Genomic DNA, 17852 nt, shown 5'->3' with positions numbered 1-17852 from the left:
ACCACAGAGAGTCAGGACCTCGGTTTAACGTCTCATCCGAAGGACGGTGCTCTTTGTCAGTATAGTGTTCCCATCACTATACTGGGGCGTTAGGACCCACACAGACCACAGGGTGAGCACCCCAGCTGGCCTCACTAACACCTCTCCCAGCAGCTCCTGGTTTTCCCAGTTGGTCTCTCATCAGGTACTGACCAGGCTCAGCCCTGCTTAGCTTCAGTGGGAAACCAGTCTTGGGCTACAACGGGTTGGTCTGAACGCGTGTGGAACAACATTAGGGGGAGTCATTAATGACATAAATTTACATTTTTGGGTGAACTAACCCTTTAAGAACGTGCATGTGAACGCACACACCACTCCATTAACATTCTGACTTTCTGTCAGTTCTCAGAGGGGCCAAGATGAGCAGAAAAAGAAACGGACATCTCAGTTCTGCTACTCTGGACTGCCGAGATACACCGCTCTGGATGCTGTGGGCTGGGTATGGACCGACCAATCAGAAGACAGGAACAAATTGTTCATTTTATAGACGGTTTCATCGAACGCACGCGCATCGCTACGATTATGTACCTGGCCTGAAGTTAACTTTCAACTTGTGTGTGTTTATCGGTCTGCTAGTGGATAGTATGGGGCACTACTCAGTAGAAACACATTTTTGATGTACTATTCTTGGATAACATTATAAATATTAAAAATCAAACAGAGAACATATGACACCAGCGCAAAAACAGTGTGTGTGACTCAGCAAAAAGCCGAATGCTTTATAAATATCCAATTTGACTGCATACAACAGCAGTGTCTAATGGAATTTAGACTGTGTGTCTAATGTGATTTACTTGTTATTTATTTAGCTTGTTATCAGAAATAATCTACTCTTACTCTGGCTGTGTTTACACGTTGCACCGACTAGTCGACAAAGCATTTATATAGGGTACTGTACAGAAAACGGCATTACACGGTCCTTAAAGGGTTCAAACAAAAAAATTAAATCCTGTCATTATTACTCACCCTCATGTCGTTCCAAACCCGTTTTAAGACGGATAAACAGATATTTACGGGTTGGGATCGACACGAGGTTGAGTAATTAATGACAGGATTTTCAGTTTTGGGTGAACTAACCCTTAAAAGGGGGCGTTTCCCCCCACTCTATATTGAAGATAGGAATGGGAGATTATTACCAGTGATGCCAGTAATGCGTTAAGGCCTTTGCACACTGAGTCCGAAATTCGCATGAAAAATTTTCGCACGTAAAAAAATTAATTCGACCACGTTATGTCAATCACGCTTGCACACTGCCTCCGAAACTTTTGTCCGTCAAAAAAAAATTCGGAACAGGTTCGATTTTCTGCGTCCGTAAAAACGCATTTTGAGAGACGTTTTGACAATTCGGAGGCACCCAAAGATACTAAAAATATTACTATATCACAGCTATAATTATAGCACCCCAAGTCCCTGTAAACCGTGTGCGCGTGTGTGTGTGTGTGTGTGTGTGTGTGCGTATGTGCGGATCCATACCTAATAGACATACACTGCCAGTCTCTGTTCAGGATCAATTGATTCACTGAAATAGTTGGTCTTCTTTTTAATATGGTGCTCCAGTATCGCTAGCAAAGCATCAAACTGAGCCGCTGACAGTAAAGTAATGTCTGGATAATCCCGCTGGATAATGAGGCTGAAATCTCCTTCCTCTTTATGCGATTGCAGGAGTAGATGATGGACCCAATATTTCCTCTTTCTTTTTCTCTTTTTAAGAAGTGAGAGGACAAAAAAATCATCCCCACTACTTGAAGAGGTCATTTTGTATTGTTTCGCGTTTTTATCCGTAACGCGTTCATTAATTCGCATCGGACTCAGTGTGCAAGGTCTCTGTGCGTGACAAATTCTTCGGATCACGAATACGAAAAAACGCATGCGAAAATATCGGACACCGTGTGCAAAGGCCTTTACACTAATTTGACTACTTTTTTCCAGTAGCGAGTAATCGTAACGTGTTACTATTTCCAAACCAGTAATCAGATTAAATTAAATTATCCAAGTCACTGTGAGTTACTATTTTAGTAATTTTCCTTTGTAAAAATTTTTGAAATATATTTTTGCTTTCTTCTTGCTCTTCAGGAAATATTTTTTGTTGACGTTACTGTTAAAAATATGCTTCCGATAAAGTGAGTGTTGGCAAAAACAGTTGTCATTTCTGTGTTAAGGCGGTGTTGTCGGAAACTGCTGAATGTAACTAATAAAGTAACTTGTAATCTTACTTAGTTACTTTTAAAATCAAGTAATCTGTAAAGTAACTAAGTTACTTTTTAAAGCTACACTGTGTAACTTTTTTAGTTTATTCTTAGCTAAAATCACTTAGTTCTTTCAAAAATATATGTGCTCATTAATGTATATTTACTTCTTTCAAGTAATAATGCATTCTCGTAAGTTTATAATATGCCGTTGAAAACACATACGGGTGAGGGGTTCGGATGGCGGTCGCCATGTTGCTCCTCCATCTTGAAAGTACAGCAGCCAAAGAGGGACATACCCGTAAATTCAAGCTTCGCTTTTCGCGTTTTTACACTCGATGGCACCGTGTCGAATGTGAAGAGGGGGATTGCTTGAGGCTGCTATATGATGATGGAGGATCACTCTTGAGCCCCTTTCACACTGCACGTCGGACCCGCAATATTCCCGGAGCATTGCCGGGTCGCCTTCTGTGTGAAAGCAACCGCGTCCCGAAATTGATTACCGAATTCGACCCGGGTCGGGGACCTAGTAGCATTGCGGGATATGTATCAGAGTCGCCAAGGAAGCGGAAAAGAGAATTAAGACGGCAACGCAACGGGCAAATCAACAAGACAAAAGTAAATATTGGAGTGGAAAGAGCTCATGAGGAGCAACGATTTTAAAAAGAACGCCGACGTTGCCTGCTTTCTTCTCGACAGGTAATATTAATTCAGCCTATTTGTGTATATCGGAAGTTTTATTGTTGCTTGGCTAATTGTATCATGGTGTGCTGTGCATAACACTAGAACGACGTCTAGGATAGTTTTCCTCGCGTCAATGATGAAAAAGTATTGTTTACCTTATAACATAAATCCGTGTTCTATGACGGATAACATGAGATTAATATTTTAATTGCATTATAATTTGTTTGCCTTACGCTAGTGGTGTCGTACAATATACAGAATAACGATAGCACTGATAAAAGTTACTTTACTAAGATTAGCTTGCATTCGTCTGGGAACCTGATAGCTGATGTTAGCAATGAAATGGTAAAAAATAACGAAAACGTAAAACTAATATTCATTTTACATAGATTAATTTAATCATAGATCATTTGACAAATTAAATAACTGCAAATTATAATAGTTTTCAAAAGTAACCTCATCACTTGAAGCAACACTCACCGAAGAGGTCGAACTGGAAGCCATGACTAAATCGGCCACCGTAGGAGTTGAAACGAAATCGAAATTGAGAGGAACAGAAACTATATTTCACTCGATGGTCATATACCTCTTCACCACTAGATGGGGGAAAATATCACACAGTGTAGCTTTAAAGGAGTAATCAGTAATCAGATTACTTTTTCAAAGTAAAAGTGGCAACGCTGATTATTTATAATAAACATGATGAAACAATAAAAACATAAATTAAGATAATGTTGCACAATTAAAATGAAAGATAATAACGCATAAGAAAGATAACGCAGCCGCTGTTGTTATTGATGTCTACCGTAAGTTAAGTTTGGGCCACAAAAGCGTGCATGCGCAGTAACGTTTGTTTATGTTGTTGCCGTTGAAACCGTTTATAATCAAAATCTGTGTTTTTCCACAGGGCGCCGCGGCCGTCCTCTTCATGCAGATCTGTCGCAGGATTCACTCCCGGTTTTCCTCTAATGCGGATCAGAACCGCGGACCGGCCCGGATCAGAGACGTCGGACTCGTGGGGAAATGCTCCTACAAGGTCCTCATTGACATCCGTGAGTCCTGCTGTCACTCACACTTACATTTCGACCAATCACATACTAAAACATTGAGTAACGTTAAATAAACACACAGTGTCCAGGGAGAGTGTGTCCGGCGGTGTGACGGTCAGGTGCCTGCAGACTCCAGAGCAGAGTAGTCATGACAACAGCAGTGATGGAGATCTGACCTCTGACCCTTCGCACACCTGTGCTCACCTGCAGGAGGAGACGGCGAGCGACTCGTCCCACTCCGGTCAGAACCAGCGCAGTTCACTGCAAATGCTCTTTTTATTTAGTATTTTTTCTTGTTTCCAGTCCAAATATCTAAATATTCTTAAATCAAGATGCATTGACTGGATAAGTAAAATGAGTTAAGATATGTTTTCTTGTTTTGTTGAAAATCACATCAAAATGAAGTGAGTTTTTGCTTAAAACAGGCAAAATGATCTGCCAATGGGGTGAGAAAAATAATCTTATTTCTGATTGAAAACAAGAGACAAGATTTCAATCAGAAACAAGATTATTGTTCTCACCCCATTGGCAGATCATTTTGCCTGTTTTAAGCAAAAACTCATTTAGAATTCATTTTCAACAAAACAAGAAAACATATCTTGTCATTTTACTTATCTAGTAAATGCATCTTGATTTAAGAATAGTTAGATATATTAGACTAGAAACAAGACAAAATTACAAAGTAAGTACTTCACTTAAGTAAGAAGAGCATTTTTTTGCAGTGTTACAGATTCATATAGTAAAGATGTGATGTGGACTAGAAGTTGACTCTTGATTTTTCTTACAGAGGAAACTCTTTTTCCTGAACAAGCGACACCAAAGGTAACATTTCAGTCATTTAAAGGGGCTGTGTGTAGAATTCAGAAGCCTGTTATTAGGGACACCGGTGGATGTTAAGTGAACTGCAGCCGGAAACGTACTGCTCGAAAATGAACCGAAACACGCAGGCTTCTAGCAAGCTGGCGCAGGGGCTTTGCGATATTGACAAAAAATGAAATCTCAATATTTTCTGGGATTTTCTCGATAACGATAATTCGACGATATTTTGCTGAGTGTGTTATTGTGCTGGTGATCAACTGACTCGTAAAGTTTTTGATGTTTTTCATATTTTGTGTGGTGGTCAATTCACAGAAGTGACAGAAATCATCTTTTCCAAAAAGTTTAAATGTATTGTTTCTTTTTATGAGCATTTTTACCTTTAAATTAAATTATAATAAAATACAAAATGGTTCACGCGAACAGTGTGTGAAACACGGAGTTGGGAGCGCGCTTGTTCAGAAAAGTAAAAATGTTTGCTGCTGCATCCTTTACATCTGTGGCTGATCTGAATTTCTCCGACTACGGGCTATGCCAAACATATTTCCGTGCTTCCCAATCATTACCTAGACTGTGGTGGCCCATTGGTCCTTAGTGGACACTTTTGTCCACGGGGGTCTGAGGTGTGACCTCAAAAAATGTTTTTAAATAATTGTTATATCAATATCTTCAATAATATAAAAACTATCCATTGATGCAGTTTTTTTTTTTTTTTTTTTTTGAATTTTTGAATTTATTTACCACTAAAAGTACCATTTTTATGTAAAACATATCTATTTTATATATTTATTTTTATATATTTATTAGTAACTTAATTTTAGTGAAACAAACAATTCCAGTATGTTCAGAGAGCCAAACCCTAAAAATGTGATGACTTTGGTGACATCTGGTGACCTATGTTGGTATAAAATTAATAATTTTCAGTAGCCACTAGATGGCAATAATAGTACCCAATGGCTGCAATATGCATAGCTGCATGAAGGCTGAATTCTATAAACCAATGTTTTAATGAATTTAACCTCTTAAATTTTACATTTTATCACAAGTTAAAATTGTAAATTTAAAAAAAAAAAATTTTTTTTTGTTGTTTTAGACTATAAAAATATGCCAAAACATGCTTAGAAAAATCTAAACATGCAATAAGAAAATGACAAAGTAGGAGATCGTGTGTGTGTGTGTGTGTGCATGCATGTGTGAGTGTTTGCCACATTCAGAATGTTGTACAGACTCACACCTTCATTTCTGTGTATGTATGATCATCATTGTGTTGGATTTTTTTTTTTTTTTTGGACAAATAAAAATGAAAAAGCTCTGAAATCTATTAAATTCCCATTAATTCCTATGGGTGGACATTTTTGTCCACGAAGGCCCAATTAAGGAGTTTTTTTTTTCAACCACTTAACATTGTAAAATCAAGTCAATGTATTTTTTTTTATGTTCAGGTGACAAACTTAGAAAAAGTAGCCAAGTCTTGTACCACTCAGATTAAGGGAAGTATTTTTAAAAATAAATAAAAAAATGCTTTTGGACAGTTTTGTCCCTAAGATCCGTAGAGTGTTAAACATCTCATAACAACACAAAAGTTCTTTAAATTATATGTTTTGCGCAATTGCTGTCAAACAAACTAAAAATTGAAAACTCGATAAGGCTTTGTGTCCATTTTAAAATCACAAAAGGCTGTTTGTGCTGTATTAAGTGCGCTCCTCGCCCACATGATCAGCTCTGCGTTCACATGCTGAGTTTAGTGTGCATTTGGAAACACACTTTAGACATGAATTTACCACTATAACCAGTAGATGGCGGAAATAGAGCACTTACTGACTTTTTTAGCCATTTTCACACCATAATACATTCCCTGACAAAAGTCTTGTCGCTTATCTATTTTGTAGAAATACCTGATATTAACCTGACTTTTAATTAATCAATTGGTGTTAGAAATAGCTCATATGAAAAGCTAAAACCCTCCCAAATGATGTTTAATGCACTGAAATAAATAATTTTCACAGAAGAAATATTTATCATTTAATCAAGACAGAAAGGTCAAATTTTGGCAAGACAAAAGTTGTCGCCTATACAGAAATGTAACAAATTTACTGCAAATACAAAAATATGTCAGCAAATTAAGTTGTGGCGCTGTGAGATCCAAATTTAATATCTTGTATGACTTCCATGAGCTTGAAGGACTGCATCCATGCGGTTTAGCAAGGATTCATACAATTTATTGATGAAGTCATCAGGAATAGCTAAGAAAGCAGTCTTGCATGCCTCCCAGAGTTCATCAATATTCTTTGGTTTCGTCTTCCATCCGTCCTCTTTCATCCTACCCCACATATGCTCAATGATGTTCATGTCTGGTGACTGGGCTGGCCAATCCTGGAGCATCTTGATCTTCTTCGCCTTGAGGAACTTTGATGTGGAGATGGAAGTATGCGATGGAGCACCGTCCTGCTGCAGAATTTGGCCTCTTTTATGGTTGGGAATATAAGAGGTAGCTAAGATTTCTTGGTATTTTAGACTATTGATGTTGCCTTCCACCCTGCAGATCTCTCGCACACCCCCATACTGGATGTAACCCCAGACCATGATTTTTCCGCCACCAAACTTCACTGTTTTCTGGGTGAATCTCGGATCCATTCGGGCTCCAGTAGGTCTCCTGCAATATTTGCGGCGACTGTGTGGTAATTCAACAGAAGATTCATCTGAAAATCCACCTTCTGCCACTTTTCCAGCGTCCATCCTTTTAGCAGGCTGTGGGCCTTGGCAAATGCCACGGTTTTTCAATTGTCTTTTGTTTAGTGCTGGCTTCTGGGCACTGATTAGACCATGGAGGCCATTTCGAGACAGAATCCGACGAACTGTTCTGGTTGACACAGGGACTTCAGGTGACCAGATCTCGTGGAGCTCTGCTGCAGTGGAAAATGGGCTGGCCTTGGATTTTCGAGCCAACAAACGGTCCTCTCGAGCAGTTGTCTTGCGGGGTCTGTCTGACCTGGGCTTGTCAAAAACGTCTACAGTCTCTTCAAATCTTTTTTTTATCCTCTGTACTTGACACTGAGACACATTGAAGGTGTCTGCCATGTCAGCAGTGGATCTGGTCTTCAGCCTCTTGATAATCAAAACTTTAGTCTCAGGGTGAATCTTAGGCATGTTTGCAGAGGTCTAGTTGCAGTTGATGTGAAGGTCTAGCGTACTGGGGTTCTTTTTATACACACTTGAGACCTAATTGATCCATTATTAGTCACAGGTGAAGCTCATATGACAAGTTGACAACTTATGTCTTTGCAAAAATTGACTCAATGGGCTTTACCAAGCTGTGAATATTAGAATACTTTTTAAAAGTTTAGTTTTTCACTGAAACATTATCACAAAAGCTGGTGGGATTAAAATGAGCCATTTCTTGTAAAAATATCTTGATTATAAATATATTTCAGCGGCACTTTAGGTCAATTTGTACACAAGCGACAAGACTTTTGTCAGGGACTGTATATGGACAAAAGTAGGAGGTCAAAGTCTCATGAAAAACAAATACGTTATGTAAATTGTCACTAAATACCCCCCAAAAACAAGTAAAGAGTGGTCCTTTTTTAATCATTGAAGCTGTCAGTCAGTTACTACAGTGTGATACTATAGAAGATTTTTTTCTTTTTTAGAAGATTCGTAATTTATTTTATTTTTTTCCGCATTACTGTAAATAAAAGTAAATTTTATCTGCATATCAATTCATTAACCTTTGTTTTGACTATATTATTCTGAAACAGCTCATCTAGCACCGCTCTGAGCCACTCCGCCCTACCCACCACCACAAATAGATTGTTTACTAATGGGAAACACTGCGCTGCGTCAATAAATTTAGTGCCGTTAAAATTAATTTGCGTTAACGTGTTAATTTTGACAGCCTATGTTAAACCCTTCCTCATTATGTGTGTTTCCCGCAGGATAGCCTCACACCCGATGTAGCAGTGCAGAAATTGAGACACGTGGCGGATAGCAGTATCCCCGTAATCCTCAACATCATTGGTAATGATGAAGTCCTCACACACACACACACACACACACACACACACACACACACACACACACACACACACACACACACACACACACACACACACACACACACAGCCATCAGTGCATGATACGAGAACATCTGAGCATCGTATTGTGTTTCAGGTCTGGAGAGCGCTAAAGCAGGTGATCACGAGGCGGCGTTCTCGTGTTTTCTGGCTTCGGCTCAGCACGACTACAGCAAAGCTCAGTTTAATGTTGGAGTTTGTTACGAGACGGGACGTGGAGTACGGCGAGACCACAGCAAGGTAAACTCACGTGCCTCTGTCTTACGTTTTGACGGTCTCTTCCGTGTTTAAAGGTGTCATGAACCGGCTTTTTTATTTTTTTATACTGTTGTCTGAGGTCAACTAATGACATTCGTGTGGTTTTTACATTCAGAAACATCATAACTAATCAGTAATAGGCTATTTTCTACACTGGTTTTGAGGCTCTCTTCTGAACTGGGTTTTGATGTGCGTGTCACTGGAGACTTAGAAGTAAACGCCCACGGCTAGGATTGGATAAGATTTGCATATTTAATGAGCTTCAGCTCCCCTGTCAGTTCACATGAGGGATTGTTTTGAAAGCTTTCCTGTAGCTCAACCAGTAGAGTGTGGCGCTAGCAACGCCAAGGTCATGGGTTCGATTCCCAGGGAAAGCAAGAATTGACAATAATGTAAAATGTGTACCTTGAATGCAATGTAAGTCGCTTTGGATATAAGCGTCTGCCAAATGCATAAATGTAAATGTAAAGCGGCACAGGAATGATTCTCTCACAGGGCTCTCAAACGTAATTATCAAACAAACACAATGATTTATCTCTTATCCACCCGCAATTGATTCATTTTTCTTATTACTTGGCCCGCCCGATCGGTGGATATAAGCGCGAACCACACACACATAAGCGCGCGCGCTTCAAGTCAAGAGTGTGAACAACGGAGATTAAGAAACTAATGTTATTTCGCTATTTAACCCTTTAGGCGCCAGAGGTTTTTTCCTAAAACGTTCGATTTTGACATCTTAATTTCAAAAGGTTATATCTTAAAAGTGATAAACGATAGAAACTTTCTGTAAATTAGAGAAATATTAAGGAGGACGATAAGTTTATGTAGAGATTATATTTTCCCATCTAATTTGCATATTATGACGTCATAACATAGGGCCATCTTGGATTATAGAATTTTCATGAAAAGCCAAATGTTTAAATGATAAAATGCAGCACTTCTTTCCCCCCAAAATGTCTCTCACCTTCTGTGTGCTATATTGCACAATACTGAATGTTCAGGTAAATAGTAAATAAACTGTGTAAATCATTACTAATAAATGGTAGAAACAAACCGAATGAATGTAGCGGTTTGCCTTTTGCTGTAGATATTTTCCATTTACTACATACAGTAAGCAATCTGATTCCATATATAGGGCACATATATATTGTATATTATATATTATGCATAATAGCCCCCCTGGCCGTGTCACAGCGCGTCTGGTCAGCAGATCTGCCCCACGCGCCGCCAAGTCTGCACATCTACGGCCACTCTTATTATCATTCTGACTCCCCACCCTGCCTCCACGTTGCCCTCGAACTTGCTTATGAATACTTCGACCTCTTCTAACATACCCAGTGGCGTTAGATAAAGTCTCCACCACAATACTGTCGCCGCGATCGCGGAGATGCGCGAGGTGAAAAGAAGCGCGCTTCATGGTGAGCGCGGCAAAAATCTCCCGCGGCCACCTCATTCCCACTAACACACCTGCTAACTTCGCGATGAACACTCGGACCCCGGGAAACATTGTTCCCACCACTGACATTGGGCAAAGGACCATCTACATTGGGCAAATGATCCACCGTTTGTGCTTAGTGTAACGTTAGGTTTAGTTTCACTTTCAGAGTCACCGTCATCTCACATTTCCCTTCAGAATCAGGGTCCGCGACTAGAAGACCCAACACTTCATTGTGGGTAAGCTTTATTGATGCCATTAGAAAATAATAATAGTAATAATAATCTAATGCAAATACTCGCTGACGTTGACAATTCTCTGATAAAACAGCTCACTCGCACGTCAGCTCCGCTTTTGTTTACACTGATTCAATGCGCTCTTGCTCGTATATTTTGTATAGAATCATAATGTTTGTATGAGTCAGGGAGGAAGTATAACATGTCTACCATCTAGTGGAGGGGAGGTTGAATGAAATTTGACACCCTATTTGACAAAATCGGCGGTTTTATTCAGTGACGCATCTTGTCGAGTAAACTCGACCGTGGCGCCAAGAGGGTTTAAGATTTACCGTCCTACAGCCTATACGTCCCGTTGGGCTTCGCGAGCCCCCTGGCCCATACATGTCCAATCTTATCTGTTTTGATCCCGAATTGCAATGAACCAGCAAATAAAGGATTCTCCAGCCTGTGACAGCATGCTAAGGTATGCTCTGTTAGACACGCACACATAATCAATATGCTGCAAAAAATGCTTTTCTTACTTAGTATTTTTGTCTTGTTTCTAGTCAAAATATCAAAACAAGTAAAAGTAATTGTCTTGTTTTGGGGGAAAAATAACTCAAAATAAGAGAGTTTTTGCTTAAAATAAGATAAATAATCTGCCAATGGGGTAAGCAAAATAATATTTTTTCTCACCCCATTGGCAGATTATTTATCTTATTTTAAGCAAAAACTCTCTTCATTTTGAGTTATTTTTACCCAAAACAAGACAATAATTTGTACTTGTCTAGTAAATGTTTTTTAATGTAAGAATTTTTAGATATTTTGGCTAGAAACGAGACAAAAATACTAGGTAAGAAAAGCATTTGTTGCAGTGCTGCAGCAATGCAATACTATCACATATAAAAACATGTTTTACTCACATAAGTGTGTTGCACCATTCCTGTCGGATCCGATATATAAGCACAGTGTTGTGTTTTAATCTCAATATGTCTGCAAATCCAGCTCAACCTTGGACTTGTTTACAAGCGATTATCTTGCTATCTTCTGCATGTTTATTGCTTGTTTAGCTGCACGAGTTGGTGGGCGGGGCTACATAAGCAGGAGCGCGGGGCTACAGAAGCAGGTGTACACATTTATCTGTAGAGGTGGCGTTTTCCCCTTTAATATGTCATCGATTTGAGAGCCTCGTTTTCTAGGCCTGGTGTTTTTTTTTTACTAACAATGATATTATTGAAAAACTTACAGGATATTCTTATATTACCATGACCTTTTATATATCAAAGGCTCAAGGGAAAGTTGATTTCTCAGTTCATCACCCCTTTAACACAAGTGACTGTGGTCTCTCAGGCGGTGCATTACTACAGACGCGCTGCAGTCTCCGGCCACCGTCAGGCTCAGTATCGCTGTGCTAAACTCCTCCTGAGCAGCAGAGGGCAGCAGAGCTCAGACACAGACACCGCACTGAACTTCCTGTATGCAGCGGCCGACGCCGGACTCACTGAGGTACAGCTGATATTACACTGCTTAACGTCCCAAGTCTTATCTACATTATCACATATATGCTCATCCTCACATTGGTTTAATTTGACCATTCAAGAGGGTCTGTCTGGCTATGACAGCAAGAGGCCTGTGTGAGAGATTTTAGCAAACACATTTGTTTAGGAAAACAAATATCCCCTTCGTTTTAGAGACGCGTCCTCTTAATATGCCCCTAGACGGTGCCGAACGTGTGCGAGTGACATCTGCAACTTATTCCATTGAGACTGAATATCCCAAATTTGACATTTTTGTCACTTCAGGGGCCCCTGGGACAGTGTCCATAGTCCTTTAGACCTTGTTAAATACAAGATTGGCCAAAAAAGAGACGCTCGTCTACAATCTGTCTGTTAAATGTTCATTTGTAAGCTGGGCGTCCAAGTTACAGAGGTCAAAATATCGCAATGCCTCATAATTTGGCACAGTCGACCATCAATCTTGAATCAAAGTCAGTTTTGTTTTGAGTGAATGTAAACCGCTGAGAAAGAAATCAGATGTGTATCATTATATTGGATGAGGCATGCATGAGGTCTTAAAGTGACAGCAGCCTATAAATACCTACAAAACAGCTTTAACAAAGATTCAATTATACAGTGAACACTATAGTGTTGTTTCAGGCTTAATTATTACATCGCTGTAGCTGAATACTACAGTTAGACTTACATTATTTGTAAATGTATGCTTTTGTAAATTGTAAATTGAACTGTGATTGGTTGCGTTACATGTCAGTCAAATGTCCTCTTGGGCGGTCCTTGACCAATGAAAGCTGCGATGGAGTCAGTCTGGAGGTCTGGCTACGCGAGACTAAGGGCTCTAGGACCTCCAGGGGCCAAACTGGGGCACTTGCAACTTATCCCATTGAGACGGGACTGAATATCCCAAAATGGACATGTCAAGTCATGAGACTCCTGGGACAGTGCCCAGATTTCTGTGTCTCTTGACCTTGTTTAATACACGATTGGCCCAAAAACAGACGCTGTCCACAATCCGCCTTTGGAATATCCAGTGAATAAGTTGCAAGCATGATGTCTGAAATAAAGGGTTCAAAAGGTCGCAGTGCCGTGATCTGGCTGCAAAATATCCAATTGAATAAGTTGCAAGCGGGATGTGCTACCTCTGAAACACAGGGTTTAAAAGGTCGCAGGGCCTTGAAAATTGGCACAGTAGACAGTCATAGGTCCTTGAATTGGGCCCCTATGTTTTCCGGCTCTAGATGCTTCCCTAGCCCATTGGCCCCAGAGATGGCTTGAGGCTTGATGGATTTTAATGGGTTGAGTGTGTTTTCTTTTGATTTAGTAAGCTAGCACACTGAACACTTTAGGAACCACACAGCAACAGATAAATAATCTCCCATCCTTAAACACAGTCTGTGTGTGTGTGTGTGTGTGTGTGTGTGTGTGTGTGTGTGTGTGTGTGTGTGTGTGTGTCCAGGCTCAGGTGTATCTGGGTGTTGTGTTGTCTCAGGGTTCAGAGTGTGATGAGAAACAATCCGTTCATTACTTCAAGATGGCGGCTGAGCGAGGGGTAACACTGCTCATCTTCATACTCTATACTAATGATGTGATGTTGATGAATGAGGATGTTTATTGTGTTTATCGTGTGTGTGTGTGTGAAGGACACCAGTGCTCTGGTGTGTCTGGCTCAGTGTTATGAGGAAGGTTTCGGCGTGTCTCCGTGTGTCCAAACCGCCATCATGCTGTACCAACGAGCAGCATCCAGAGGAAACCAGCAGGCCAAAGATGTCCTGAGAGACAGACACAGCAGAGAGGGTGAGAACACACTTACACAGATAAAAACACACATTTCTGGATGAATATACATGTCCTATTCGGACGGTAATTGTTTTTTTGTTAGGTCGTACGGTATTTTCATCACTTACAGGGGCTGGTCTGTGATTTTATTGCCGTCTGAATCCAGAATGTCAGTGTTTTTCTCCCACCACCTGCGTGAAAATCCCCGGCCAAATGACCGACTGTTTTTAGACAAACACCAAGGTCATGTGGTGATTTAATTACCATCCGAATCCACATCTCTGAATTTTCAAGAAAAGATTGCTTAAAAATGAACTGTTTATATCCTTTTTGACCCCTGCAGAGCACCGTATCGGTGCGTTTGCATGTAGTTTGTATGCATTTTAAAGATCTAGCCAACACTTTTATTACTGAAATACTGGAAAATATACTGGAAAGAATAAGCTTTCATCACCGCTCAAAAGAGAAAGAGAATAAAATAAACATGTAAACATTTGAAATGAGACGTGGCAGTAATTAATGTTATAAAGGTTAAATCTGCAGCGTTGTATTCCACACTTTTCCACATTTGTTAAATCTTTAGAAATCAGATGTGTATCATTATATTGGATCCGTGCATGAGGTCTTAAAGTGACAGCAGCCTATAAATACCTACAAAACAGCAAAGATTCAATTATACAGTGAACACTATAGTGTTGTTTCATTCTTTTTTATTACATATCTATAGCTGAATACTACAGTTAGACTTTTATGAAACTAAAAGTTTTTTCCCTACATTTTTAGGAAATGTATGCTTGTAATTAGTGTATTTGTTCCTCAGTTTGGACAGTTGGTGGCGCTAGAGGGTTTGAGTTAGAGACTCCAGAATTGCTGTGGTGAATGTTCAGACTGACCTCTATCAGTGTGCCAAATTTCACAACTCTTTACCATACGCTTCTGTGTGCTGCAGAAAAACACTTAACGATCACAATAAGTGCCTTTATAGTAATAAATATAAAGCAGCATGTCTCTCTCTCTCTCTCTCTCTCTCTCTCTAGTCCTGCGGTCGATCCGATCTGCTCCGTGCTTCTCTGTGATTGGTCAACTGAATCTGAGCTCCATCGTTCCTCAAGAGGCCAGAGATGATAAGCCCCGCCCACAGCCGCGATCTGCCTGTCAATCACAGCCGCTTCCTCATTCCTGGAGTACAGGAAGCCTGAGTGTGCCGTCAATCACGCTTCAGATGATCAATGCTGACAGCGGAGGCAAAGTTTGGACACTAGGGGTGCGATAGATACTCCTCACGCACAAAACAAACTTAACATTCATCTATCATCACTAAGTGGGTTTTTAAAGGTGATTTGACCCATACAAAAAAGAGCATACACACAAGCATAGCTGTTAGAAACGCACACGATGGAAACACATGACACATGAATGTTCTCTGCCAATGAGAGTAGAGCTGGGGAGTCCAGAGCTCTGGGATTGGTTGATTTATCAATGAGATGTGATAGCTTTTGTTTGTGTTTGGGGTTTTGGCAGTGGGAATTTCTTTATAATGTGTTTGGTTTTGTATATATTTGTGTGTTTGGTTATAAAGAGAGTGTGTGAATACTGTGGGAGCTTGTTTCTGCCACGTCAGAGTTAGTCAGAATATAAAAATTGTGAGATACAAAAATTGTTAGATGTATTAATTACGAGTTATAAAAATTGCGAAATAAATTACGAGATATAAAATTTTTAGATGTATTAATTACGAGATATAAAAATTGCGAAATAAATTAAGAGATATAATTTTTTTTAGATGTATTAATTACGAGATATAAAAATTGCGAAATAAATTACAAGATATAAAAATTGCGAGGTACAGCTCTGAAAAAAATTAAGGGACTACTTTACATTGATTTCTCAATGTGAAGCGGTCTCTTAATGTTTTCCAGAGCATTATATTGTAAGATATAAATTACGATATAAAAATTGCAAGATATAAAATTGGAAGAGATATTAATAAAAATTTCGATATATTTGTCTTTGTAATTTTGAAGAAAATAGTCAGAAATGTGAGATATAAATTACGAGATTTAAACAGAATTTTGACTAAAATAATCAGATTCGCAAGATATTAATTCCGAGATATAAATTACAAAATATAAATAAAAAATTGCAAGATATTAATTCCGAGATATTAAGTCTGAATTTTGATGAAAACTTAAAATTTCGAGATATAAATTGTGATATAAATTTGAAGAAGTTTGTGAGATGCACAAATATATAACAAATATAACATAATTCTGTGAAAAATTCTGAATGACCTTTTTTTAAATATTTTTATTCTGCGGCAGAAACAGGCTTCCGTAGAATACAGTGACACTTTGAGTGAATGTTTTTATTATTATTGTAGAATGTGTTAGAAAAAGATCATCTCTCTTATTTGTGTATAATCTGCTCTCAAACTGTCAATGTCACGTGATGCTTTCAAAGTCATTTTCTGTGTTTTTCAGAAGAGTTTACATGATGAGACTAAAAACTAAAGCTCACTTATTCATTCAGATGAACTGCATTAGCACCATTAGTCTACCGCATTCATGCATGTGCCAAAGGTTTAATTAACAAATGTGCCTTTAATTACACGAACACTGACCCTGGACTGGCCAAGGTGTTACGAGCCCCAGATATCAGAGTCTGATAAAGATTGATCTCTTCAGCACTTTGAGCTTTATTAAAAATAACTTCATCCTAAAGCGCTCAATAGAAATAAAGACTTCTTTTTTTACCCTGTTTGTGTTCGACTGACACGCCCTAACAAATGTTTACCATTGGTTATACATTTATTAGTGCTGCCAATCGATTAATCACATCCAAAATAAAAGTTTGTGTTTACATAATATGTGTGTGTGTGTACTGTGTATAATTATGTATATTTGAATACACACATGTATATATTTAAAAATAATGTGCATGTACAGTACAGGCCAAAAGTTTGGACACATTACTATTTGTAATGTTTTTGAGAGAAGTTTCTTCTGCTCATCAAGCCTGCATTTATTTGATCAAAAATACAGATTTTTTTTTAAATATTGTGATATATTATTACAACTTAAAATAATTGGTTTTCAATGTATTATACTTGAAATGATGATTTATTTCTGTGATAAAGCTGAATGTTCAGGATGGTTCCTCCAGTCTTCAGTGATCATGATCCTTCAGAAATCATTCTCAGATGAGGATTCATTAGGAGTGTTGGACACAGTTCTGATTCCTAAAGGGATAGTTCACCCAAAACTGAAGATACTGTCATCATTTACTCTCCCTCAAGTTCCAAACCTGCATGAAATTCTTTCTTCTGCTGAACACAAAGGAAGATATTTGGAAGAATGTTTCGATACAAGCAGATTTTGAGCCCCATAGACTTCCATAGTATTTTTTCCCTCTAATCAATGGGGCTCAAAATCTGCTTTTTTTCTGTTTTCAAAACCTGTGATACTTTTTTTTATTACTGTCTTTTTATACTCTCTTTTATTACACGGCTCTGTGAAATACTTGATTCTGATTGGTCAATCGCGCATCCCAGCGGTGTGTTATTTCCAGATAACACACACTGCTCATACGGGTACTGCGAGTTATCTTGACCGGTTCTACTTCTGTGCTTAACGCTGGCGCCATCTTGTGGCTTAAACAGCCGTGGGTTACAATGGAAGACTTCAAGGCAGGTTTCCTTTATAACGTTTTTAATATGGATATTTTTCTGACAAACGCATCGATTGGAATCAGACGGCTCTATTAACCCATCGGAGTCGTGTGGAGCACGTTATTTGACGGACAGCT

The 17852-nt window shown here is 39.0% G+C and overlaps 1 protein-coding gene across 2 annotated transcripts in view; it reads left to right on the top strand.

The window, feature by feature from the left end:
* dele1 (DAP3 binding cell death enhancer 1) overlaps positions 1-16914 on the top strand; it is a 20862-nt gene extending 3948 nt beyond the window's left edge. The window contains exons 3-12 of one of the 2 annotated variants that reach the window (XM_067458133.1): positions 382-478; positions 3817-3961; positions 4041-4199; positions 4746-4780; positions 8710-8791; positions 8945-9087; positions 12109-12264; positions 13729-13821; positions 13913-14066; positions 15086-16914. In XM_067458133.1, the coding sequence (XP_067314234.1) occupies positions 382-478; positions 3817-3961; positions 4041-4199; positions 4746-4780; positions 8710-8791; positions 8945-9087; positions 12109-12264; positions 13729-13821; positions 13913-14066; positions 15086-15321 (1300 nt within the window). In that variant the 3' untranslated portion in view covers positions 15322-16914. The remainder of the gene's footprint in view (positions 1-381; positions 479-3816; positions 3962-4040; positions 4200-4745; positions 4781-8709; positions 8792-8944; positions 9088-12108; positions 12265-13728; positions 13822-13912; positions 14067-15085) is intronic. The other variant, XM_067458134.1, reaches the window with a different exon arrangement.
* The last annotated feature ends 938 nt before the right edge of the window (positions 16915-17852 follow it).

Source organism: Pseudorasbora parva, chromosome 11 (genome assembly GCF_024679245.1).
Source record: "Pseudorasbora parva isolate DD20220531a chromosome 11, ASM2467924v1, whole genome shotgun sequence".
Classification (NCBI taxonomy): Eukaryota; Metazoa; Chordata; class Actinopteri; order Cypriniformes; family Gobionidae; genus Pseudorasbora; species Pseudorasbora parva.
Note: the sequence above shows the minus strand (reverse complement) of the source record. Positions and strands in the feature narration are given on the sequence as shown.